This window comes from Artemia franciscana, chromosome 12 (genome assembly GCF_032884065.1).
Source record: "Artemia franciscana chromosome 12, ASM3288406v1, whole genome shotgun sequence".
NCBI classification, from domain to species: domain Eukaryota; kingdom Metazoa; phylum Arthropoda; class Branchiopoda; order Anostraca; family Artemiidae; genus Artemia; species Artemia franciscana.
Genome location: NC_088874.1, coordinates 6,373,066 through 6,398,635, shown reverse-complemented (window position 1 = coordinate 6,398,635; position 25,570 = coordinate 6,373,066). Strand labels below are relative to the sequence as shown.

Genomic DNA, 25,570 nt, shown 5'->3' with positions numbered 1-25,570 from the left:
TATTCATTTTTGTTACGTTTAACGAGTCGGTTTCGAGGTGGAGGGTTAAAACCCCCTTTCCCAGGATAAGGCCTTTCATACCTGCTTAGGGGGGTCATTTTCAGTAAAAACTGAATTTCCAGTTTTTGAATTTCTTAAGATATGATGTGGTTCTGAAATTTTCCATTGAACCATTTCAGATAATCAGATTTCAGTTACACTGGCCTTGAAACCTAAATTGCTAAAACAGCTCTAGTAGCTACTTTGTTTTCTGTTCTCTGTATTTAAGAAATTTCCCAAGGATAACACCGCAACCACAACTAAAGAGAAGCTTTACAGAGTTATACAATCATCTATTTAAAAGTGTAACCTGGAAAAATTTATTTCTGCGGGATTTAGCTGAGTGAAATAATCCAATCTAGAGGATTATGCTACAGAGGATTATGTTGAACTTCCTCTACAATCTGAAATGGCATGAACAGAAAAGAGTTAAATCTCTTATGAGTTAACGTGAACAAGGTACTACTCCTACAAGCACCTATACCAGCATAAAAAATGTACTCAAATTATCTGTAAAGCTCTGTGGCGTCTTCTAAAAAGGGCCTTATTCCGCTTTTCCTAGTTTTGCAGGAGAGAAACTGAAAATGAAAACGCACAATGAAAAAATTATCCTCACAAATCAGAATTCCAGAAACTTGAAAGTTAAAAAACTGATACCTAATACACTTTTCAATCAGAATTCACTGCGGAGAGAATTCAGAATTCCTGTGGAAAGAATTCAGAATTCCAAATTGCTGAATTGCTTGTTCATACTTAGAAGATAAAAGACTTGCACTATTTTTACGCCCTTTTGGAACAATTTGTAACTTGGAATTAAAGATAGGGCCATTTTGAATAGACTGACTGATAGAGCTCTTTCGAACCATATACTCTACTCATTTTTAGAAAAAAGTGAACTTAGGTCCTTTTTACAAAGCCCCACAGTAAAGCCAGCGGAGCGTCTGATGTCCAGAAGCTTAATTTCGTCAAAATCCTGGGAGGAAGGCTAAGTTGGAGCAAATTTTCCTAAATCAAGTGAAAATAACAGTAAAAAATGAAAAAATAAGTCGTTTGGTGCATATAGGTACTATTTAGTACTTTAAAAGTACCATAATGGTACTTTATAGTACTATATGAGGGTAAATGATAATACTATCAAGGTAAATATGTTCTAAAATGCTGATCTGTTTCTGTTGATGCTTGAATTTTGTAGTTTTATATTAGTTTTGACAAGATTTAGAGAGAAAGTAAATTTCAGCTTTAAGGGCAAACAGTGGTCTGGGAGGGGGGAAACCAGGGTCTAGGAGGGGCCGTTGCCCAACCTCCACATAACCCTCCTTAGAAAAGCAGGAAACATACAAAAAATCGTTGTTTGATGTTAAGCATATACAAAGGGATGAGGCGGCTCAATAATAAAAACAAATAAGGGGAGGAGGACTATAAAAAATATAAACAAATTCTATTTAATAATTTGAATGAGAGATGCGAATAAATTCAATTTTAGGATTTCATACAGGAGAAGTTGGCCCCAGAGGCCTCCCTCTTGCGTACAAAACGAGTTAGTATAACTAGTATGTAATGTTATAGAATCATAATAATTAATAACTTTCTTCGTCGTCAAGAGCTATTTTAAGTCAAAAGCTTGTCTGTATGAAGTGGGGCTAAATTAGCTTTGCAAAATATTTGTGGGCTAAGTAGGCTAGCTGTCTTTGAGCTGGTAGGTCAACTGGTGACAGGATTACGCTTCCATGTATTTCGGGTTCCCTAAGAGATAAGTACGCAGCAGTTTAGGGCAGGGTAAAAATAAGGAACATGTCGCCAAACAAAAAATGGTGGTAGTAATTTTTCTTTTCGACACTAGCGCCAGTTTCAGCTCTTATAAATGTCCCTTTTTTCTCGTTAGCAGCCATGATTTCAAAAGAAAAGGCCAAAGCTGATGGGTGCCTCAACGTTCTTATAGCACATTTTATGTCACTCTAAGGGAGCTTATTTTACTCTCGACCATGAGTGTTGCAATATGGTTGAAGCATTTTCCGCACATAATTAGTAGTGCATATTTGTGAAATGACAGGCTTTCTATTCGTTTATTTACTTTTACTTTCGGCAGGAGACAGATGATATTAGTCCTTCCATTGACCAATGACCCTTCGAGCTGTAAATTTTGATCTTTCAGATACAACTTCACTGACAAACTTCAATTCTCACTAGCTACCCTTATTTTGACTTGAAGCTGGTGAAAAGGTAAAATGTACTGGCATAACTACGCTAGTTTGTTTTCTGAAACTGCAATATAGAAACTTGAGTCAAAATTTGTCTAGCAGCAGACTTTTTTCAAATGAAGCTCAACAGAATACGTCAATTTTCAGTTTGACACCCATTTTTGGCAAGAAATGTAAACACTTGGGGGAAGGGGATAAGGAGATAATCGCTGAAACTATTCTATGCACTTTCTCACAGTTTTTTTTTTTTACTTCAAATTGTGTGTGTTCAAGTTTACGGCACAAATCGACGGGACAGACTTTGGTGGCACTAATAGACATTATTGTGATACCGAACTTACAATGCAAACACCGCCAATTTAATGCAGAACTTTTAAAGTGGCCAGATTTGGTCCTCATTTGCTGATTGATATATGAATTTGGGTCAAATTTCTATCATATATTCAAATTTGTTGACGACTCTAAAATATCGAAAAATAGATATATACATATTATCTACCCTAATAAAATTACAGTAGATGCGGGTGACAATATGTACGTGAACCATGAAAGTAAAAACAGTAAAAAATTGAAGGTTCATTTCCTTAGGCCTAAGCCTTCTTTTATAATCGATTTTCCTAATAATGTTTTGGTACCATCCATGGATTTTCTTGGTTTCTCCCTACCTGTTGACCTTACATGTGATAAACACATTATTAATACTACTAAGAAAATGTGTCGAGCACTTTCTAGTCTTGTCCGTTCTCCATTACCCTTGAGTGTAAAGTTTCACACCATTTATTCCTAGTTTTTCATGCAATATGTCTGTTTTAGGCATTGACGAACTCGCCCTTCCACTAAATAAAATCCTGTGCATTCGCCTGCGCTCAGAATGAAAGAGTGAACAGCGACGTGTAGGTAGAATGCAATGGCTTTAGTAATACAGCTGTGTTCACATGCTTAAAATCCAATACAATCAAAGACTGCGTACAATCGTATACAGTAAACAAAACATAAAGAAAGAAAATGATCAAAAATGTGGTTTTTAAAGGCCAAATAAAAATACTGAAGAAAACACAAAAAGCGAATATTTCGAGAGAACAACCGCCTCTCTTCTTCAGCGTGAACAAAATAATATGATCAAGGAAAAAACTAAAACCATAGAACAAGCACAGAAAGTACAAGAAAACCAATAAAAACAACCGCCAACAAATTAAATAAAATTCAATATAAGATGAAAAGTTAAAAGAATTAAAATCAAATAACTAACAAACAATAATTTGAGTTACTAACCAAAAATAATTTGAGTTTTTTGCCAATATCCGCGATTTACACAAAATACAAACAAACTTGAACTGCCATTGACGGATACAAACGAACAACTGACAAATAAAAGAAAAAATTCATTCACTCAAACAAACGAAGCAGCAATTTGACAAATTGAAGAACTATATCGCCTGATTTCTGATTTTAGTCATTGTATTTCTTGCAGATATCCTTTGGGACCTAAGGGGTTGATTTTCATTTGGCCTTTAAATATCTTATTTTTGATCGTTTTCTTTCTTTATGTTATGGCGCCTTACATAGCTTTGGTTGGAAAATCTAATACCCAGTTTAGGAAAGTTTGGAGATCTAATACCCAAATGAAGAGTTTTTTCTTTTTTTTTTTTTTTTTTTTAATCCTGAATTTTCGTTTCTCGAATCCCTTCAAACATTCCAAGATGACTCTTTGGGAAATGTTTGAGGGCTTCCCCTTTGTGTAGGCCATATCTGCCATGCTTTTCAGTTTCAGTCATTAGTGTTTTTGCCGATTATAATTTCTTTGTCAGGCTTGGCCTGCAATATCCCCTCTATTAACCTTAAAGCAAATATTTTTGCATACTCACGCGCAGAAGGGGGGGGGGAGCAATCGCTTTACCCTGAATGAATTGACGGTCCCCTTCCTCTATGGAAAAACAGTTTCTTTAAAAGAATTTTGAAATGTTAACTCCCCCTCCCAAATATAGATAGATTTCATGATTCTTGATAGGGTAGGACCTATTCACACCTATTGGTTTATGTAAAGGTTTATATAAAAACAATTCTTAGCATTTTGATAGAAGCTCACTCTTTAATGGACTTTCCCTATTTTCGTTTTAAATTAAAGTTTAAGCTTTTTAATAAAACTTGAATGTGTAACAAGTAGATTATAAAATTCTATAATATAAACCTGTTTCAAAAATAAGATTCATTATGCTGAGGAAAATAGAGACGCAAATGCAGAAAGTCTACCGTATTTTGGCTTGGTTCACGATTTTTTCACGAAAACCGCCAGCACGATTCGTGATTGGCTGAACTCCGGTCTGATCCCAACTCTTCGACAAAGAATATATTCTATAGAAGCAGAATCGTCTAAAAGATTTTGTTAGTTTTGTTCGATCAAGAAGATAAGTTTAGAATCTAATGAATTATTCCAGGTGAAATGGCGAGTAGTTCTTTTTCATTCGGATCTATGTCTGTTTCTACTCAATCTTCAACTCCTTATACAGATGCTACTAAGGTAAGTTTTATAAATATATGTTGCAAATTTTACATGATAGGCTGCCTTGAAAATTGAGACAGGTAAATGTAACTTTGAAAAATGTATCCTGAGCCTAAATTGATTAAATTCTAGTTAATTGACTTCTTGCTATCTCAGAAATGGCTTAGGTTAGGAAAATGAAACTTTCAGGAATGTATCTATAGACTAAAGTATGTCCCGGGAAGGTATTTTAAAGTACCCACCTCCACTCCTTCTCCCTCGAGAGGGCCCTGAAATTTGCCTACATGACAGGTCTATACCTATTGAAACTTTGACAAAACAATATTTTACCTTAACTTTCAGTTACTAGTTGCTTTTTTTCTGCCTTTAGTTCCGAAAATGCAATTCCTGTTATTTGAGTAGAATTTTGAGCCATATCAAAGTTTTTTTTTTCAAAATTTGGGAAATGTATTTGCATGTCTTTAAAACCTTATAAAATGGAATTGAGTAAAGTTATGAAGCTGAAAACAATTTGTTGCATTTCAATTAAGCAGAAGATCTATTTTGCAAGGTTTCACTTTTATAACACACACATTTTAAAGGTCATCAAAGGTCTCTAGAGGGAGAAGGAGTGGAGGTAGTTGCTTCGAAATACCTTCCCGGGACATACTTTAGCCTGTAGACCCATCCCTGAAAGTTCATTTTCCTAACCTAGACCCTTTCCGAGATAGCAAGAAGTCAATTAATTAGAATTTTACCACAAAAAAATAACAGCACAATTGCTAATTACTTCAAAGAGGGTAAAAAGTTGAAAATGGGTTAATAATTGGGCAGTGACTTGACCGGATAATGGCATGCTGTAAAATCCCCCAAAAAAGGCTTCACACATGTGTCTAGATTCTTAATAAATGTCCTACTTTTGCCAGAAATCCCAAGAAACCATGGGGAAATTAAACATTTCACAAAGTTTCGGGGGGGGGGCGAAGGCCCCCCCCCTGCGTACGTGCCAGATCAGAACATTTACCAAAATTCCTTAATTTTAAGTCTATGTTTCTTTGACTTTGGGTTTGAAATCACTAAACTAATGAATTTAGTTGTATATTAAGCCAAGTTACGAATTGTTCCAAATGTAAAATATAAAAAAAAAACGACAATATGATAAATCCAGATTCAGAAAATATAATTTGACATTAGGGGAAGGGGTAGGCTAAGGCTCATTTCCGATGCAAATAATATATTTGGATTCGCGATGAAAGTTTGATTCGAAAAAGTTTCATTCTGTTTCTTGGTTATCTCATTATTGAGTTAACTGGAAAATTTACCTAAAGCCATGTAGGATAGGTCTATTAGTAGGCTGTACCAGTCTGTTTTTTGGCTTAGCTCTTATAACACAATTTTTTTATTAGTATGTTTTAACTTTGGGCTTTAGGTCCATCCCTGGAATGTATTTACCTAACTCAGCTAGGCTACATTTCAAGGTATCTATGAAAAGATCTAGCCTACTTAAAAAAAAAAATCATAAATTTTTTCTTTTCCCTCTCCAGAATAAAATTAGGGCTAGGTCACTGATCTGTATTGCCTCTGTTGCTGCTCATTCTTAATGTTAATGTCCTCATTCGGCTGTTTTAACTGCAGACAGCTCTTCATGACCAGGGTAAACGCAAAATAAATAACAGCCTAAGAACATCATATGGTTAAAGAAAACTGGGGTGATAAAATTATTCTGTGGCTTAAACCTGATCTGTTTAATCCTTTTAACATCCCTGTTTTAGGATAAAACAGGAATGAAGACCGTGGTTTGGTACAATTTTGTTGATAAGGATATAAGCTTGGTAGTATGCCAGGTAAAAACAAAACTTTCATTAGAGGGGCCAAAATAAATCCCCCAAACCTTAGAAAAAACTTCAGAAATAGTAAAAATTTGCAAATTTTTGGCTCTAGCGAAAAGATAAGAATGGGAGTTGAGGATTCGAAAGCTCTCCTTAAACACCTACCATTTTTTTCTTGTTAGAAGACTCAAAAATAATTTGAAAATTTGAACAAATGTTGTTTTTTTTTTGCTTTTTTAGCCTAATTTTATGGCTTAAAAACTTTAAAATGGATATTTTTGCGAAAAATGGGAATATAGACTGACATTTTTAAAAATTCGGTTTACTTTTAAAGCTATAACAAAATTATTAGCCTCTTTATTTTCTACATACGAGTGAAACTTGAAAAAAAGTTAAGACACGTTATTTTTCTATTCTTATTATACGCACCATACTTGGAGAATCATTGAAGCGAAATCTTCTGGTACTTGTCTATTATAGCCTATACCAATACCAATCTTCCTTTACAACGGCTATCATGACAGTAAGATTCTCTTTAGGAGGGAGAAGGGTAGAAAATTTAATGGGGGTGGGGGCTAAATTTAAAAATGGAAAAATTAGATGAATCGTACAAAACTGTAAAGAAAACTGTTTGAGAAATCGTAAAATTTTAAAAAATTTGGAACAGGAGAAGAGACAAAAAGAAAAACTGTTTCGATGAAAAACTTTTATGTTTTTTTGGTCGCCTGGATCAATTTTGTCACCCACCTCACCCTATACCTCCCCCTGTGCAAGTAAGCCTTAAAAGCTAGAAGGTCATAAAAAGTCTAGATCTGCTAAATAATGACATGAGCCTCTCAAATTGGAAAAATGCCAGTAAATGTGTTTTAACTTTTCTTCTTTGCTTCGTAGTTTTAATTCTCGATTTGTAGTTTTTCACTTTATTATAGCCACTCTTTTAATATCATTAAAATATCAATAGAAACATTATACTCCTTAACATTAAACTCCTTGTCTGTTTGTAGTTTCTTAGCTTGTTCTCAAAGCCATTGCCATAATAATTTGTGCCTTCGTTTATTTTCACTTTAAGCTTATGTTGTGCAAGATCCTATATTTGTCTTAAATGTGTCCCTCCCTTTAAAGACACAAGATCGTGACATACACCGCCCTAGTCTTCTGATTCAATCGGTAGGCCTTGCCCAAATACACTAAATTGTCATCGTTAATTGCTACAGCAAATTTCCTTTTCAAACACTTGGCTAAAGCTTGACACTCTTAGGCTATTTTATTTGATTTTACGGGTTTATTTGGAAGGTATGAAAATCTAAAAATATGCATCATTGTTGCTATTGCTATACGGGGTTAAACACATTTTTTATATTCTATCAAAAGAAATTTCTTCTGCAAGAACATTTATTTAAGGGGGGATCATACCAATTTATTTGGTAATTTAACAAGAAATACCCAGGATCTCAAGAAAACTTTTGATTTCAATGGAAGGGGCTGAACCTTCAAGTACCCCTCCCGCGCCTGTGGGTATCCTTGTCGTGCCTTCTCCAATTTACCTTCTGTTCTCTTCTTTTTCGCATTGTGGCACAATTGCACATAAAACAGACAGGTCAAAATAGTAGTGATATTCCTAAAGGTACTTGTGTATTATATGGTACACACTCGAGAATTTGGATCTACAGGTCAGACAATAACCGGTTTATACCTATCGGTATTTGAAGAAAATTAGCTTAGGCTCAGTCGAAATCTACGTTGTAGGTGTTTTTTTTATTGAATATTTAATACACAGATGGGATTTTGGTTGGGTTAAATTAGTATTTAGTAATACATCGTTCTGTGCGACCCCCCTACCATAATTCTTTGTTGTAGTTTTCATAATTTTATTACTAAAGTATTGTATTTTCATCATATTTTGTATGTTTCATTAGGATTAACCTAACTTCACTTCTTGAATGTGAACAATATAGTACACAAGTACCTTCATATATATATATATATATATATATATATATATATATATATATATATATATATATATATATATATATATATATATATATATATATATATATATATATATATATATATATATATATATATATATATACTAAATGCGTGGTCTTTGATGTCCAAAAAAGCCAGGGGCATTTAGGTGAAACTTTCAGGGAGTGTCGAGGGAAGTGTTGAACTAAATAAAAGCACGCTATGTCCATGCAGGTGTCAACAGGAGTATCTCAGGAATGGCTGAGAGTATTAAATTGAAACTGAATTACGGGAGTGGTGATCAATTGACTAAAATACAATGTGTGCTCGCTACTACTACGGCTACAGCATACTTAATGGGAAAATATATAATTTGGGCTATATATTTGCTCATTAGGAGAGGGACAAAGTATTTGAACAGTGTGAAGTGAGAAAGCAATTCTTACTACATAATATGCAGAATAATTCTACCTAAAACACTAGGCATGCAGACCCAGTATACTTTACCCCCCCCCCCTAATTTGTAATTATATAGCCCGAATTTGTTTCTGAAGTATTATATTTTTATCTTACTTTAGTATATTCTGTTATGATTGACCGTCAGAGAAACATGTTAGAAAAATATTAGGAAGGGGGTATATCATACTAGTACCAAAAATTCAACCCAGGGGATAACAAACAAAGGAAAGAAACTAACAAAAAAAATGGTTGATTCGAAGAGTTTTTACTTGTTTTTACTTGTCTTTCACTATTGTTTTATCTTCTTTTGATTTTTTCATCCTTTTTCTATTTATTTTTTTTCTTTATTTCCGTCAAAAATGAGGAGTACGCTACAATATAATATAAAGAAAAGACAAATGATAACACTTACAATCAAAACCTATCAAATATTGATCAAACACTTAAAAAGAGAAGAAAAAAAGATACAAAAATACTTGCTAAATAGTTTAGCCTATAAATCATCAAAAGCCAGAACTGTTACTAAAAAACGGAAATAAATTGTGGCCTAAAAGGTTAATTTTCACCTTATCTTCAAATGTTTATATTTTTTTCTTTATACAGACTAGAGGATCCTTCACTTTAAGCTTTAAAACAATCTCAGTGTTACCAAAAGAAAGGGGGAAACCAAGTAAAAATATGTAACTTGTTGCTTTACTTGTAAAAATTCTAAATATTGTTGAACATGGAAGAGCGCTCTATTGATTTCAGTAACTGAAGATATGATCTTTTGATCTGACAACATTCTTGTATTTCGTCTCACTATTGTTGCTTTCACCAAGCTTCCGGTACCAAAACAATGTAAATCTTCCACCGCCTTGCCATTATTCTCTTTTCAGGGATTATTGATACCCCAAATTCAACGGAGCAGATAATATTATTCCCCTCTGTGCAGTTTCGTCTACCTCGAAAAAAAAAAAATCTGAAACAGCCATAAGAAGGCCTATTGAAGAGTGAGAAACATCCGCGGGTGTCAATTGTCCATGAGCAATGCAAATTCTATGTATCCTTGTTGATTTAAACAATGTAAATCTTCCACCGCCTTGCCATTATTCTCTTTTCAGGGATTATTGATACCCCAAATTCAACGGAGCAGATAATATTATTCCCCTCTGTGCAGTTTCGTCTACCTCGAAAAAAAAAAAAATCTGAAACAGCCATAAGAAGGCCTATTGAAGAGTGAGAAACATCCGCGGGTGTCAATAGTCCATGAGCAATGCAAATTCTATGTAGCCTTGTTGATTTACGATGAGGCTTCAAGAATTTTTGACGATCTGACCCTTAACCTTTTTTGCCTTAGCGGCTAAATACCACACAGGAAGGTTGAAATTGGTTTAAAGCTTAATAAAATGTTTTTATTCATAAAGTTTAAAATTGGTTCACCTATTTGGGTTGTAGAAACATCATGAAGATGAGAAATGTAACCTATCACCCATGCGATTTACATCAGAGATTTTACTGGTACTTGTGTAGTATTCAGAACACACTCAATAAGTGAAGTTAGGTTCTTTCGTGAAATAAACTACGATGCAGGTTTATGACAAAATCTGGTTTCATAGCCACACAGACAACACTCAAAGACAAAAAGTTAGGTTAGGTTAGAATTCTAAGCTGTAATTTTACACTTTTCCTAATAAAGTATTACGTTTTCATCATATTTTGTTTTATTTCATTAGCTTTATCAAAAGTTTGAGCTATGTATTTGCACATTGGGGGGGGGGTTGCATTATATCAAATACCTAACTTAGCCTAACCACCTCTATATATAAACTATTTAATTAAAATGTACCTGCATCGTAGTTTGTTTCACGAAAGAACCTAAATTCACTTTTTGATTGTGTTCTTAATATTACACAAGTACCATTTTATTTTGTGAACTATGACCGAGTCATCATTGTTTTCACAACAAGAAATGTACGAGGGGGGGCTCAGGGCCCGGTCCTATCTGAACTCCAAAATTTATCGAATTTCTGGGGCCTTCTTATTTATAATGTATTATATATCTTCCATTTTTTACTATCCCCCCGGAAAATTATCTGTACGTACCCAGCCACACTTTTTGATAAAAAAACGGGGATTTACGAAAGGTAGTTCTTTGTTAATCTTAACGTCATACTCGTAATAACGTCATAATATAGAAGTGGAAAATTGAAGTGGCGAGAACCTGGATTGAAAAGTCAGTATAAATACAAAATTGTTCCCAAATATTTTTTTTTGACTAATAATGTCTTTGTATCTTTTGTCAAGTTTATTATGCAAATAGAAAACTTCTTATTCAAGCACTCTAATTTTAAAGTTTCCCTGTAATCTTCGCACTGATTGGTTGAAGGTCACAGATTGAAACCTGAGCATAACCTTAGTCATCCAGTTATGCTTGAGATCGTGTGCAATTTTGTTTTTCTTATCTACTGCGACTGGATTGTTAGGTATACCCCCTGTTTCAATTTAAAGAATAGATTTGATATTAGCGGAGGGGCAATTTGATTTTTCAGACTAAATATGCTCAAAGCGGTATTATTGTAAGTTTCTCTAACTTTTTTACTTTTTGCTTTTACTTTTGCTTTTAACTTTTTGTCCATGCAGCCCTTGAGATATTATTTGCAAATAGTAATTTGTTTTACTCAAATTAGCTCAAATTAACTCAAATTAGTTATTTGTGAGTACATAATAGAAATAAATTTTCGAAACAGTGGTGTGATCCGATTCAATCGATATTTCTTTCGATTCAAAAATATTTCTTCTTTCAAGTAGGAACCAGTCCATAAATGTATATAATATGTTGTAATCGTTAACGATAAGAATTTTTAAAAAGCAAGCTTTAGAACTTAATCGCATGTTGGCATTTACTTCCTTTGATCTGATAAATGCCAGTTAAATAAACTTCGAACGAGAAGTTAGCTTTTTTCAAATAGGTTTCTAATCTTATCTTTGTTATTTTTAGACAAAGAAACGCCCTGCTGATCATATAAAACGTCCTATGAACGCATTTATGGTCTGGTCTCAGATTGAACGTCGAAAAATAGTTGCAATCCAGCCTGATATGCATAACGCTGAGATATCCAAAACTCTTGGAAGACGATGGAAACTTCTTTCTGAGGAGCAAAGGAAACCATTTATTGATGAAGCGGAAAGACTTCGACTCCTCCATATGCAAGAATTTCCTGATTATAAGTATAGACCTAGAAAGAAGCAGAAAATGGATAGTGGGTCAGCAACAGGTTCGCCCATAAAGAAAGACACTCCAGTCAGTATTTTGCCTCACAATCGAGGAAAGATTATTTGTCCAATTGTAACAACTACCAGAGCTAAGGTGAGGCAATCCAACTTCGAAACTCTTGACTACAGTAACCTCAAAGTAAGGCTGACTATTGACAAAAGGTTTAAAGAAACAGTTGCTAAGGGTGCTACGATCAACGTTTCCAAGTTCACACTTCCAGTAATTAACCCTCCGAGTCCAATTTCTGACATTACAATCAGCGACTCTACCTCAATTAAAAGTGAAGGTTCTTTGTATGAAGATCCTTTAGAACTATCAAATTATGATGTTCCAGGATATGAAACGAGCCCAAGCTATGACATTCCGTCTGCTCAGCCATCTGTTCGACTTCCTGAATTTAGCACTCTTTTGAAGCAGGAATTTAAGGACGAACCATGGCTTCTTACCCCCTCACCGGAGCCAGCAGAACTATTTAAACAGTCATCTTATGATCAAATGCTATGTGAAGTGAAGGCGGAAGACCAAAGTAGTTCAGAAACTGGGTCTCATTTTGACTTTTCCTCCATCCCTTTGGATGTGCTTTGGGATATTGGAGTGACAAACACTCTAGAGGGTGTTCACGGTGATTTTAGTTATTATTAATGGAATGCTGCAGCCGTTCCAGGTTGTCATGCTCAGTAAATACAGAGGGACAATAGTTATCTGCACAAGTGTCAGAGCTTGCCTTCATTAACTAAAGTGTTTAAAGTTGTATGATTAGTGATAGTGTTAACTGTATTGAGATACGCAAAATTCTGTTTAGTCCTATTGAAGTTGATATTTATTTTCAATGCCCCATTTTTTAAGTCCTCGCTAGTCACTTCAGCCTACAGCTTCGATTGTTCAAGAAACAGTCCCAGTACCTCTTTTACAAGAAGCAATTACTTTTCTAAGGAGTATTTTGCCTTTTGAACAGCTCAGGAAGAATCTTGCCCCCCCACTCTATTCATGGCAATTCGTGTTTAATAATAGAAAGAATTTGTATAGGGTACGAGAAACAAAACAAGTCTCATTTGATACATTTCCAGCTTTTCTCGTATAAAACATGCCGTTTATTGAGCTTCGAGGCGCCATATACATTTCAAATTGCTTATTTCGTTTAAAATAGTCACAAAAACTTAATTACCTTATTGAAAGCATTGTTCCTATCAAACGATAAACCACCCGCGTTCAAGAAACCGTTTGAAAAGTATTTTATTTTTAAGTACTTTTTCATTATTATAAGTAGTATTGAAACTTTAAGCTTCATGAAAACTGATGATGTACATAGGGTCAACATTATCTTAGGGTTTTCCCATAGTGATAAATATAGTTTGTGTGTCACGAAATGGAATTTCTTTATCGGTCAATATTTTGACCCAGCACAGGCACCGACGCTGATTTTTTTTATGAGGGGGGGGGGGTCAAAGAAAAAATTTCAGATTAAAATAAGAAGTGCCAGAAACTCGGGAAAATTAGTATTTGGGGGGGAGTCCGAGCCCTTCCCCCTCCGTCACTCCCTGATGCAGCATTAGTCAATCCAGTTTTTTTTAAGCTGGGTTATTTTCTCTCCAAAAATAAGGAATAATGTCTTGTTAAAATACTGTGAACGAGTGGAATTAAAAACACTTTAACATAGAAGTATAGGGCAATAATCTCTCTTTTTCTCTTTAGTTATTCCTCGTTTCAACTTATTTTATTGACTTTTTATGTACTGCTAACCATTTGAAGGTAATAATATATATTGAAATTTTGTAAGAGAAGCAACAAATTTTCTGTATAACATTATTAGAAAAATTTATCTATAAAACTGAGTTTCTGTTCTTCACATGCAACCCTCTAACGTTACTTGTAGTAAAGGGCCATAAGCCTCCAATGAGTCTATAAAATATATATTTCTGAAAATATTACCTTTCTATGACAAGTGATTCAAGAAATTCTGGCCACCAAAAATGAACACTTCAGTCTTTTTCTTGTGCTTTCTTTTTTTGGAAAGAGCATGCCGTATCTACTTTCTGCACGATTTAGATATATATCATAAGCATTCTGATGGTCCTTTGAAGAAATTAATTCTATTTCTGTAGAGGGGTCCCCAAAAGCCTCCATTCGTAAAACATCTTTATTTTTTTTGAATGCCCGGTGAAAATGCCGCAGATTTAGTTGGCTTTTGGCTGGATAAAAGAAATTTATTGTTAATTTGTGGCATTGCAATTCGCTATTAGCCCCATCCTGGTGTCTAACACCTACGTTATTTTTCGCCTAAATGCAATTTAAAAAAATTACATTTTATTGTTCAATTTGAAAATTACTGAAACTTTAGATCCAACATTGGTAATAACTGTTCCATGTTCTCACTTTTTTAAGTTTGATCTTTAGGGTGAAATTTGCTTTAATGGCAGTTTTGCAAAAAAGAAAATAAGGGGGATTGGCACAGGGACTATTCTGAAATTAAATTGGAATAGGGCTAATTGGTGACGTAACATCCATTTGGCAATTTTCCTTAGTGTAACTATCATTTTTAATTCGCATTATTTTTTCAAGATCATTTGTAACTTCTTAATCCTAATTTGAAAATCATCCTAAAATGAAACCTTTTAGGCACATAAGGAAGTGGCATCGACTTTTCTACCTTATTTTCTAATGCCTTCGAATGTAGGCTAGATAAAGAGGATACGTTGTTGCAGATGTTTTGGTCATGATAAATGACATAAAAATGAAATATTTACGGTATAAAAACGGAAAGTTTCATTACTTAACCTCACAATCTTCGGTACTTACGTATTATCCAGAACACACTCGAGTAATAAAGTTATGTCAATCTTAATGAATATACCAATACATGCTGACAATATAATACTTTAGTAACACAATTACGGGAACTATAACAAAGAATTATGGAAAGTAGACAACCCAAAACGCATTATATTAAATATTCAATTAAAATATACCTGCTCCGTAGTTAGCTATAATTAGCTTATTCTTATAAGCTAATTATAGACGAATGCAAGAGAAAACCGGTTTACTTAGATCAAACAAAGAAAACTTCTCAAGTGTGTTCTTGATAATACGTATGTACCGAATTTTTATTTGATAATGTAAGTATCCTGCAGCAGCGTACTGAGATTTTCTGCAAATTAAACTATCGTTTCTTATTTTTGGTGAGCGTATATCATTTTTGGTGAAATGTAGAGATTGTGGACTTGTGTTGTAAGCAGGGTCGTATCCAGTTTTTTTTTTTTTTTTTGGGGGGGGGGGGGGGGTAAAAAACTTTGAAAAACGCATCAAAAATGTCTTTATATTCATTTTCGTTAAGTTTTTATGAGTCGGAAAAACATTGCGGGTGGGGGGGGGACCCCTTCTCCTGGATACGGTCTTGGTTGTAAGATAGGTAATATGAATGTCTTTACTACTTCGAATGTTTGTACAATTCTTCATATCGTTTTTTCTTTCTTTTTTTAATTTATTGGACTGCTCATTCGTATATTATGTGCTTAGTCGAGTTTGTACCTGATCATTATGTTTATTATCGCCAATTTTGTAAATATACACATGCTTTCGTTCGCCAATAAATCTGTTCACAAAACTAGTTTTTTGTGTTTAGATTTCTGTGCTATCATTGGAGAAGGAAAAAAAGAGTAAACTTTGTATGCCTATTTTGTGCTCACGTCTATACACGAGGTAGATCGGAAAATTCGCCCCTTAAGAGTATTTCGACAACCCTCCTTCCTTTAGAAGATTTTGAAAATAATCGAGCAAACTTTTTGCAAGAGAAGCAATTTTTTTTGTATAACACTAATTAAAAAAATTGAATAATCCATAGAAATGAGTTTCTCTTCTTCAGATGCAAACCTCTAGCGCTACCTATAGTAAAGGGCCATAAGGCTCCAATGAATCTATAAAATATATATTTCTGAATATATTACCTTTCTATGACAAGTGGCTCAAGAAATTGTGGCCACCAAAAATTGAACACTTTAGTCTTTTTCATATGCTTTCGTTTTTTTGGAGATAGCACGCCGTATCCTCTTTTTACACGACTTAGATATACATCATTAACATTCTGATGGCCCTTTGAAGAAATTAATTTTTTTAGAAGGGTCCCCTAAATCCTCCATTCGTAAAACATCGTTGTTCTTTTCTGAATAGTCAGTGAAAATGCCGCAGATCAAGTTGGCCTTTTGCTCGAAAAACGAAATTTATTATTAATTTGTGGCATTGCAATATGAAGTTAGCGCCATCCTTGCGTCAAACACCTACATTATTGATCCAAGTGATGCATGAGGTTTTGAACTATGACTGGACCACCAACTGAATTGACATGGTAAGGTCTTATCCATTGGAGTGAAGATTTTAACGGTCGACTGTGAAGAAAGTTTATTGTTAAAATTTTCGTGATCTGGAATAAAGGAAGCAAGATGTATGGGAAAGAAATTTCGGCTTCGAGAAAATGGGTGCTCATTATGTGCAAGTTCATCAACACCTTTATCTTAACACTAGAAACCGTGGGACCTCCATGTAGAACCTCTGAACTATTTTTATTCTAAGAACCTCCCGGTTATATCAGCTTTTTGGTAAATGAAGTTTGTGAAACTGAACTAAAGAGCTGATGACAATAGAAATTAATCAAGGAGTTTTTCATTTATTTTCGTTTAAAAACAAATTTAGAAAAATAAAGTTTGACCAGTTATTGCAAGTTTTTTTTTTTGAGAAGCTATGCTTTACAGATTCTTTTCACAAATATTCTACTCAGTCTAACTATCAAAATAAAGTAAAGAGAAAACATAATTCTGCCAACTACTAGAAGCTTTTATGAGCTATAAACGAATTCGTTTGTTTGAAAACAACTGATTTTCTTGTGCTTTATTGTCTTTCTTTTTTTGTCCTTTGATGCTTTTCATTTTGTTTTTCATTCCGTCCTTTGATAGATGGTGGGAAATGAAGTTATTACTTAATTACCTCTACTTCTTCATTTTTGATTGACATTATGGTGGGTCGTGAAAACTTCTTGTCCTCTTCAAATAACTGCCACTGTTAGCCATGAATTAAATAGCTGCTCTGGAAAATCGGACAAGTATACAAATATTTAACCTGGGGGTTAACATGGCTCACAAATCTCATCTGTATTACACCCGAGTTTAATTATTCTGGACCAGTCTGTCTGCGAAGACTGTCCGTGTTGAACAAACGTCTAGAGCCAAACAATAGCAAGGCGTCCCCAAAGTGGGGTGGGAGGTCAAAGACTATTTCACGATCCTTCAAATTTGGCAATTCTGGTACTGTTTCTAATACTGACCATACAACTGTATGCGTACTGACAGTGCGGATGATCTAAAATAGCGTTACCTTTTTTGTTCTATTTTTAAAATGACCGTGAGTCCATGATACTCATGGACCATGTTTGCCACCCTCTTATTGCAGATTCATCTTTTGTTAAGACAGTTTCATACGCCCTTCTCATGCTTTACTTGTTTTGGCTAACCTGTAGGCCAAGGGTAGGTAGAAAATGTTGCTCCGACTGTATTTAAGCTTCATTACTATTTTTAAACCCTTCCTAACCTCTTACTCGATTCTATCTTGATGTCGAATTGCAGTTTTCCAAATTGTTTCATGTTTGTTGAAATGAATAAAAATAAAAGAAATACTACAATGAAATTTTTAACTTTATGCTGATTATTAACAGTGACTAGTCAACTTTTATTTAATCAAAGAATATATTTTCATTCTCATCATAAGCCGCCAGTAGTTCCCAAGGTTTACAAGGTTTTAATGCAACACCATCATTGTGTGTTTATATAATTATTTTGCAGTTATTTCACTACTATTATTCATATATTACACATAGGCAAGTATAATTATTATGCAATATATACATAACATGAAAGTTCAATATTTCATTTAAAGAAGTTTATGAAGGAAACTGCATTTTTGTCCCCAAAAATAAAAATAAAAATTTGACTTATGCTATGTTCGTAAAATAAGATGGTTTCGTTTTATAGAGAGCCTCATTATCACTTTATAATTCATTATATTATGATCTTGATTAAAGATACGCAGTATTTGTTGAACCTATACAGACATACGCAGTACTTACATATACTGTACTGTGCTGTACACACATATACAGGAATACATAAAATATGATGCTTTCGTTTCTAGAGAGCCTCATTATCACTTTGATAACTTCGAAGACCACACTGCCTTTCCATGACGAAGATAAAACAGTTCAAAATAGGGATGAAACTTACTGAACCTTTACTGAGGCCAAATAAAGTATATGTCACCTCACCTAAGAGTTATGACCTCTGTCCACGTATTATGTCAGATAAATCTAATGAACCGGAACCGGAAAGGTCAAAGAGATTTGCTTCCGCTGTTGCATTGAAAAAAATAAGAGCAATAAAATATATGTAATAAGTTTATTAGGTATAATTTTTTTTATTTTTATTCATGTCTTTTAGTTTTATTGCTGATGATGAACACTGTATATGTGTTCGAAATATCCAGTTAAATTTATATATATATATATATATATATATATATATATATATATATATATATATATATATATATATATATATATATATATATATATATATATATCACTGTCAATTAAAAGGTTTCATCCCTATTTTGAACTGTTTTACTTTCATTATCACTTTATAAATCATTATATCATGCTCTTGATTAAAGATACACAGTATTTGTTGAACCTATACAGACACACACAGTACATACATATACTGTACATTGCTCTAATACTGTACATATGCTCTTATGTCTGTACATACAGACATACACAGCACTAACATATACTGTACTGTACTGTACATACATATACAGGCTTTTCGTCATTATGCACATTGGATTCATCTTCTTTTTACATTTTGCCCGCACGAGTCAGTAGCATCAACAAATGGGGACCTACCCACCCTACATATTCTGTCCTTCACCCTTAAATCTTAAAAATTCTTGGTTTGGGGGTTTTTTCATTAAAAAATGTATACGGAGTTTGCCCCTCCCTCCCATGATATTGAAAAATATATTTTTCTCCGGCCCGTAGATGTTCGTTAATCAACACTGACATGAATGAACATATTTCAGTAGAATGAACATATTTCATGAATGAACATATTTAATGTAAAGGGACGGGGGGCTTGACCAACAGAAAAGACTGTCTCTTTAAAGTGTCAGTTTGTTTTGATAAGCATATTATTCATTCCACACATTATCTTTGGCCGCCTATTTTGTTATTTTCTTGAACTTTGCAAGAGAACCCCACACGATAATCTATTACTTCTGTTTTTTTTTTTTTTTTTAAATCATTATTCTGGTGGCTGAAATTGAAAGATGGTATAGAAAAAACCTGATATTAAAGTTAATACCAATCCACGTTTTACTTATCACTGAACCTGTTGCCATGGCTCAAAGGAGGGGATACACATACAGCTTGCCACCACTTTCCAGCTTTCAAAGGATTCACATGTTTGATGTCAAATTGGATTTAAATAAGTTAAGTATAAAAGACGTGAAAACAACAGTATCCCCCCAGAGCCCTGGGGCAAGGGCTGTAAGCTATGCCCAAGGGGCATATACGGTTTTTCTGGAATGGGTGGTCGTATAAACCTCAGAAAGGGCTCATTTGATTTGAAATTGGAAGTTATAGTGCCCTTTTTAGCAGTCAAAGTAATTTGAGAACAGTACAACATGGTTGATATTCACCTAACAATAATGTTATTGCGAAGTAGCTCGAATAAAAAATTGATGTAATAAGATGGTAAACTGGAATCAAAATAAAAAAAAATAGTTTTTTTTATTTAATTTTAATTTTCGCTGGTTTTGTCACACTTAGTCTGAGAATTGCCACAGCTAATACGACACATTACGATACCATATGCGGCAAATAACGCCATTTTTAGCAGTTTCTATTCGTCTTTCACCTGCAAGTGGAATAAAAATTGTATGGCTAATCCAGCCTCTATATTCGTTACATGCGAATGTAGCCATATTGTAAAGCAAAAACTACCCGAACTACCTTCTTCACGCTATGTCTTTGTATATTTTGTTTACAGTTTTTATTAATAAGATAACTGAGCGCTCTGCGTAGTGTATTTTAGGTATTTGAGATTTACCAGTGATTGGAATGATATGTAAAACAGAAAGAATTGTACAGAATTAAAAGTTCTAGATCTAACAGCCAGGTTTACCATGATACGTGAGGGTCTGTCTCAGTTTTTTTTTCGAATTTAGAACAATTTCGTATTTTTTCCCATGTTTCTCACTTAGTTAATTATTTGCTCTACTTGTCTTGCTCTGATTTCTAAATAAATATTATAGCCAATATTGTTGTAGGCAACTCCTAACCAAATTATTTTTTAAGGCAGTGAATTTAGCTTATTTTAGCTTAGTTTTGCGGGCAGAAAACCTTTATTGTCATGTTTATTTTTTTTCCATAGGGAATCTAAATCATGTCGGGCTTCTCAGTAGTTTTATTACCCTTTTTAATAACGATACTTTATCTGGTCTTTTACTCTGAATTAAATAAAAAAAAAACAAGTTTTTTAAATTGCAAGTAAAGAGCGACATTAAAACTTAAAACGAACGGAAATTATTCTGCATATAAAAGGGGCTGACCCCTCCTCAACGCCTGGCTCTACGCTAAAGTTTGACTCTTTCTCAAAAGCTCTACTTTTTGAAACAATAAAAAACTAGCATAAAGAGCGAGGCGTTGAGGAGGGGTCAACCCCTTTTATATACGGAATAATTTCTGTTTGTTTTAAGTTTTAATCTCGCTCCTTACTTGCAGTTTAAGAAACATGTTTTTTTTCGATTTCTGAACGTTTTTTAATTAATGCACGTTTTGATTTTGGCTCACCGCACATACATAATTAAAACGAAATTTACATATTATTTTGTTTTTGGCTAAATGGCTTTCTCATAGTTTTGATCAGACGGTTGCTTAAAAATACAACTAGATTTTTTTTACGAACGTTTTTGAATAATAAACATTCGTACCTTACGAATTAGAACGAATAGAACAATACCTCGTTCTCTACACTAAAGCTTGAATTTTGTCCCAAATCTTTAAGAATGACCCCTGAATCCCAAAGGCCTTAGAATAAATAGTTGAAATTACTAAAAAAAAACCTTAGCGTAAAGAGCAAGGTATTGTGGAGGAGACCAACCCCCTTACATACGTAATATCTTATGTTCGTTTTAAGTTTTAATGCTGCTCATTACTTCCAGTTTAAAAAAAAATATTTAGTTTCTCATTGTTTTTTTAAATAATGCTAGAAAATCCTGTACCCCCTTCATAGAAATTCTCTTCCCTCATGAAAAATTCTTCCATGGAAAGATCAACCTATGTAACCTCCTTCCCGCAACCCACCCCAATGCAAAAAAGTCCCCGTGAAGACGTCTGTACACTTCATAATTAACAATTGCTAAATGTATACAATGGTCAAAGTTTGTAACTTGCAGCACCGTCCCCGAGGACTGGGGGTGGGATAAGTCATCCCCAAAGACATATTTATTAGGTTTTCGACTAAGCTGAACAGAATGGCTATCTCAAAATTTTGATCTGATGACTTTGGAGAAAAATATGCGTGGGAGGGGGAATAGATGCCCCCCAATTTTTGGTCACTTAAAAAGGGCACTAGAACTTTCGATTTCCGTCAGAATGAGCCCTCTCGCGACATTCTAGGACAATTGAGTCGATACAATCAGCCCTGAAAAAAAAACCAAATAAACACGCATCCCTGATTTGTCTTCTGGCAAAAAATACAAAATTCCTTGTTTTGTTGATAGAAGCTGGAAACTTCAACAGCAGGGTTGTCTGATATGCTGAATCTGATGGTGTGATTTTCATTAATATTCTGTGACTTTTAGGAGATTTTTCCGCCTATTTTTTAAAATAAGACTAATTTTCTCAGGCTTCTAACTTTTGATCGGTTCAATTAAACTTGATGAACTTACATATTTAAAATCAGCTTTAAAATGCGATTCTTTTGATGTAACTATTGGTATCAAAACTCCATATTTTAGAGTTTCGGTTACTATTGAGCCGGGTCGCTACTAAATCTTATGTGAAATTTGCTTTTGCTAGGTTTTTTTTTTCGCTCGTTCCCTATCGGCTGCAACATACACCAACTAGCCAAAACAAAAACATTATGTACCAGACGTCTTGTTTTTTCGGTCATTTAATGTTGTCTGCAACATCTACCAACCAGCTAAGATACGAGTCTTATGCACAATAAGCTTTTTTTCATTCTTTCTATGTTGGCTGCAACATTTAACAACTAACAAAGTTCGAGTCTTCTTTGAAATTTGCTTTTGTTCCAGCAATCTGGCTGGAAATTGGCCAACTAGCCAAAATACGTGTCTTACGTATAGGATGCCTTTTCTAAGTCGTTTCTTGTTTGGTGCAGAATATATCAATTAGCCAGCATACGAATATGCACAGTGAGCCTTTTTCAGTCTTTTGTTGCCCGCAACATATACCAACTAACCAAAGTACGAGTTTTCCCTTCAATTTCCTTATTTTTTTTTCCCAGTCAATTCATGTTAGGCACCTTGCCAAACTATGAGTTTTATAAGGAACCTGCCCGGTATTATGTTGCCTTCAACATTGACCAACCAGCCAAGATGCAAGTCTTCCGTACAGTGTTGCTTTTTCATTCTTTTTATGTTGGCCGCAATATATGCCAAATAACACAAATGTGAGTCTTCTTTTCCGCAACTTGCTTTTTTTCAGTCAATTTATATTGGATGCAGCATTGCCACACTGGCCAAACTACGAGTCTTTTGCAAAAATGTGCCTTTTTCTATTGGTGTCATGTTTGCTGCAACATATACCATTTTTTTTTTAATCATTCCATTTTAGTAGCAACATTGAATAACCTTCCAAAATACGACTTTTACATGGAATATTCCTTTTTTCTTGTCATCTCATGCTGGCTGCCACATAGACTGACTAGTGAATAGCGATGCTAGTCCCATAATGTGCCATATTCGAAGACTGACTTTTGGAGGAGGATATAATCCAAAAATCTGATTCAAAACATTGACAAATCCTTTTCCAGATGCTGGAACCTTTCGATATTTTTCTTACTTTTTGGAATTTTTTTTTAATATTTTATAAAATTAATATTGTTTTTAACCAGCACTTCCTACATCTCCCGCCATGTCATGGGTAAATTAATTAAATCTGAATTATTTTTTAAATGTCGACTGGTGGATATGAGCTTTGGGACTAAGTGCAGTAGTGTTAGTATTCAGCTATCAAATAGATCTGAGACCAATTAGTGTATGTGAGTCTTTCGCCAGACGTAAGAAAACACTTATAGAGGTTACATTTTTGGAATCTGTTAAACGAAAAAATAAGAGAGACAACGAGGTTAATTTAAGAGAAAACGAGTTTAATTTAAATAAAGAAGTGGAACAAAAAAATCATTAATTAATAAAAAATCCCACTATTTAGGCTCCACTTCCGGGAGCCTTGCTCAATGAAAAGAAAAAAAAGCAACAATAAAGAAAAAAGTTTTCTAAAATAAAACCATCTAAAAAAACGACAAATAAGCAGACGGGATAAAGAAAGAGAAAAATCCTAAAAAACAAAACAAATAAATACAATTTATATTCTAAACACTTCCAGAACTGCTTTTACTCACTGAACAACACAAAAACGAATGTCCTTTGTGCACGAAAGGTAACTCTCCTCTTTATAATCAGTGGATAAATGAGATCTATTAAAAATGAAGACTATATTTCTATGGAAAAAATGTCATATAACCCCGTGTCACCACCCCTGGTTAAATTCACCAGGTTAATAACATTTATACTATATATGGCAACAGGTCAAAGGAACTAATCCATGATAGATTAAATGTTTTTTTTTAGTTACTAGTTTCGCTGCAGTCTGTTGACTCTTACCAGCTTTGACCTCACCCCGACTTTCGCTTGCAGGGCTGTTACTTGTTCGGGAACTATTTTGTAACTCACTACTTTTAGAAAATTCGACCTGTCCCTTCTCAAATGAAAAATATCTGTTAAAGGAAAAATGTTTTTAATTAAACCCCCTTCACCTAAATCTAAACTTTTGAAATTAGATTTTAATAAGCTGAGCATTTTTTTTTATTAAATATTCTCATTGCAAATGAAGAAATAGATCGGCAAATAACACTGACGAAGTGGTTCTCACCCCCAGAACATCGGCAGGAATTTTTTCGGGATATCCTGAAAGAATTATAACATTTGAAAAGTAGCATATACTTGGGGAAGAGACGGCAACCGCCCCCCCCCTCGAATGTGTTCCTGTTCATCCTTCTTCATGATACAACAGAGGTAGATATAAATGCTACCTTTGCTGCTAGTAATATTTACATTTGTATCTTCTTTTTTTAAGAAAGACCCGTCAGACTACAGAGTTTAATTGGCTAAACCAGGTGCAATTAACCCTTGTTGCGACCCGTAGTGTTTTGGATGTTATAACACGATTAAATATCTTCTTTAAACTAGGATATATGAGTCTAGGTAAAAAAACAATATTATGAACTTATTTTCAAGGTAGCATTAAAATCCCTTCTTTAATCCCCCCCCCCAAAAGAAGAAAAATCCATATTTATACACCCAGGGGTGCTTAAATCTCGGCTGGCTAAAAGGGCTAGCTTGAAAAAAAGAAAGGTGGGCAAATCGAATATTCGTTAATAAAGGGCTATTAAACAAAAAAGAACAAATTTTAAAGCAAAGCATCCCTGGAGGTGCAACATACTGGTTCGAAAATTGGCAAAAATTGCCAAAGGAACATTTTTGATGGTTCGTAGTCACTAGAGTTGAATTTTCCAGATATATGGCAATATGAAACCAATTAGTTAATTATACTGACTTGCTTAGCGGATAAGACGTCTGCCAGTAAACCCAGTTTCCCAGTTGTCAACATTTTTATTTAGCAACGTCTAGACTATCGAAATATTACATTTTTAGTTTGTATTTTTAAACAGTTCAAACTTTTTAGCTCATGAATTATTGACAGCCAAGAGCATATCCAGGATATTTGTCTGAGAGGGGAGGGGGGCTATTTTACCGGGGAAGAAACAAAAAATAATTTAAACAATTGTTTATATACATTTATTTTTACTTTTTTAAGAGTCGGTAAATTCTCTGCATCCAGAGCCGGGGGGGTTCAAACCCAGCAATCCCCCCTGAATACAACCTTGTCTGCAACTGCCCGTTATTTACCCTATTTGATCAGATTCATATTCATCACTCCTTCTGGATGAGTTTCCATGAGTCCCCCCTTTCCCTTAATCTTATCACTTGTTCAGTA

General features: G+C 34.2%; 1 protein-coding gene across 1 annotated transcript; it reads left to right on the top strand.

Moving 5' to 3' along the window:
• The first annotated feature begins 4,615 nt into the window (after positions 1–4,615).
• Positions 4,616–15,832, top strand: LOC136033617 (transcription factor SOX-30-like). The gene is made up of 2 exons (XM_065714409.1): positions 4,616–4,755; positions 11,956–15,832. The coding sequence occupies exons 1-2, from the start codon at positions 4,678–4,680 to the stop codon at positions 12,871–12,873; spliced, it is 996 nt and encodes a 331-aa protein (XP_065570481.1). The 5' UTR covers positions 4,616–4,677; the 3' UTR covers positions 12,874–15,832.
• The last annotated feature ends 9,738 nt before the right edge of the window (positions 15,833–25,570 follow it).

Bases quoted from the DNA above. Each gene is read 5' to 3' on its own strand.
- LOC136033617 (XM_065714409.1), top strand. From the start codon at position 4,678: ATGGCGAGTAGTTCTTTTTCATTCGGATCTATGTCTGTTTCTACTCAA. The intron at 4,756-11,955 runs GTAAGTTTTATA...TGTTATTTTTAG, and splicing joins CTTATACAGATGCTACTAAG to ACAAAGAAACGCCCTGCTGA.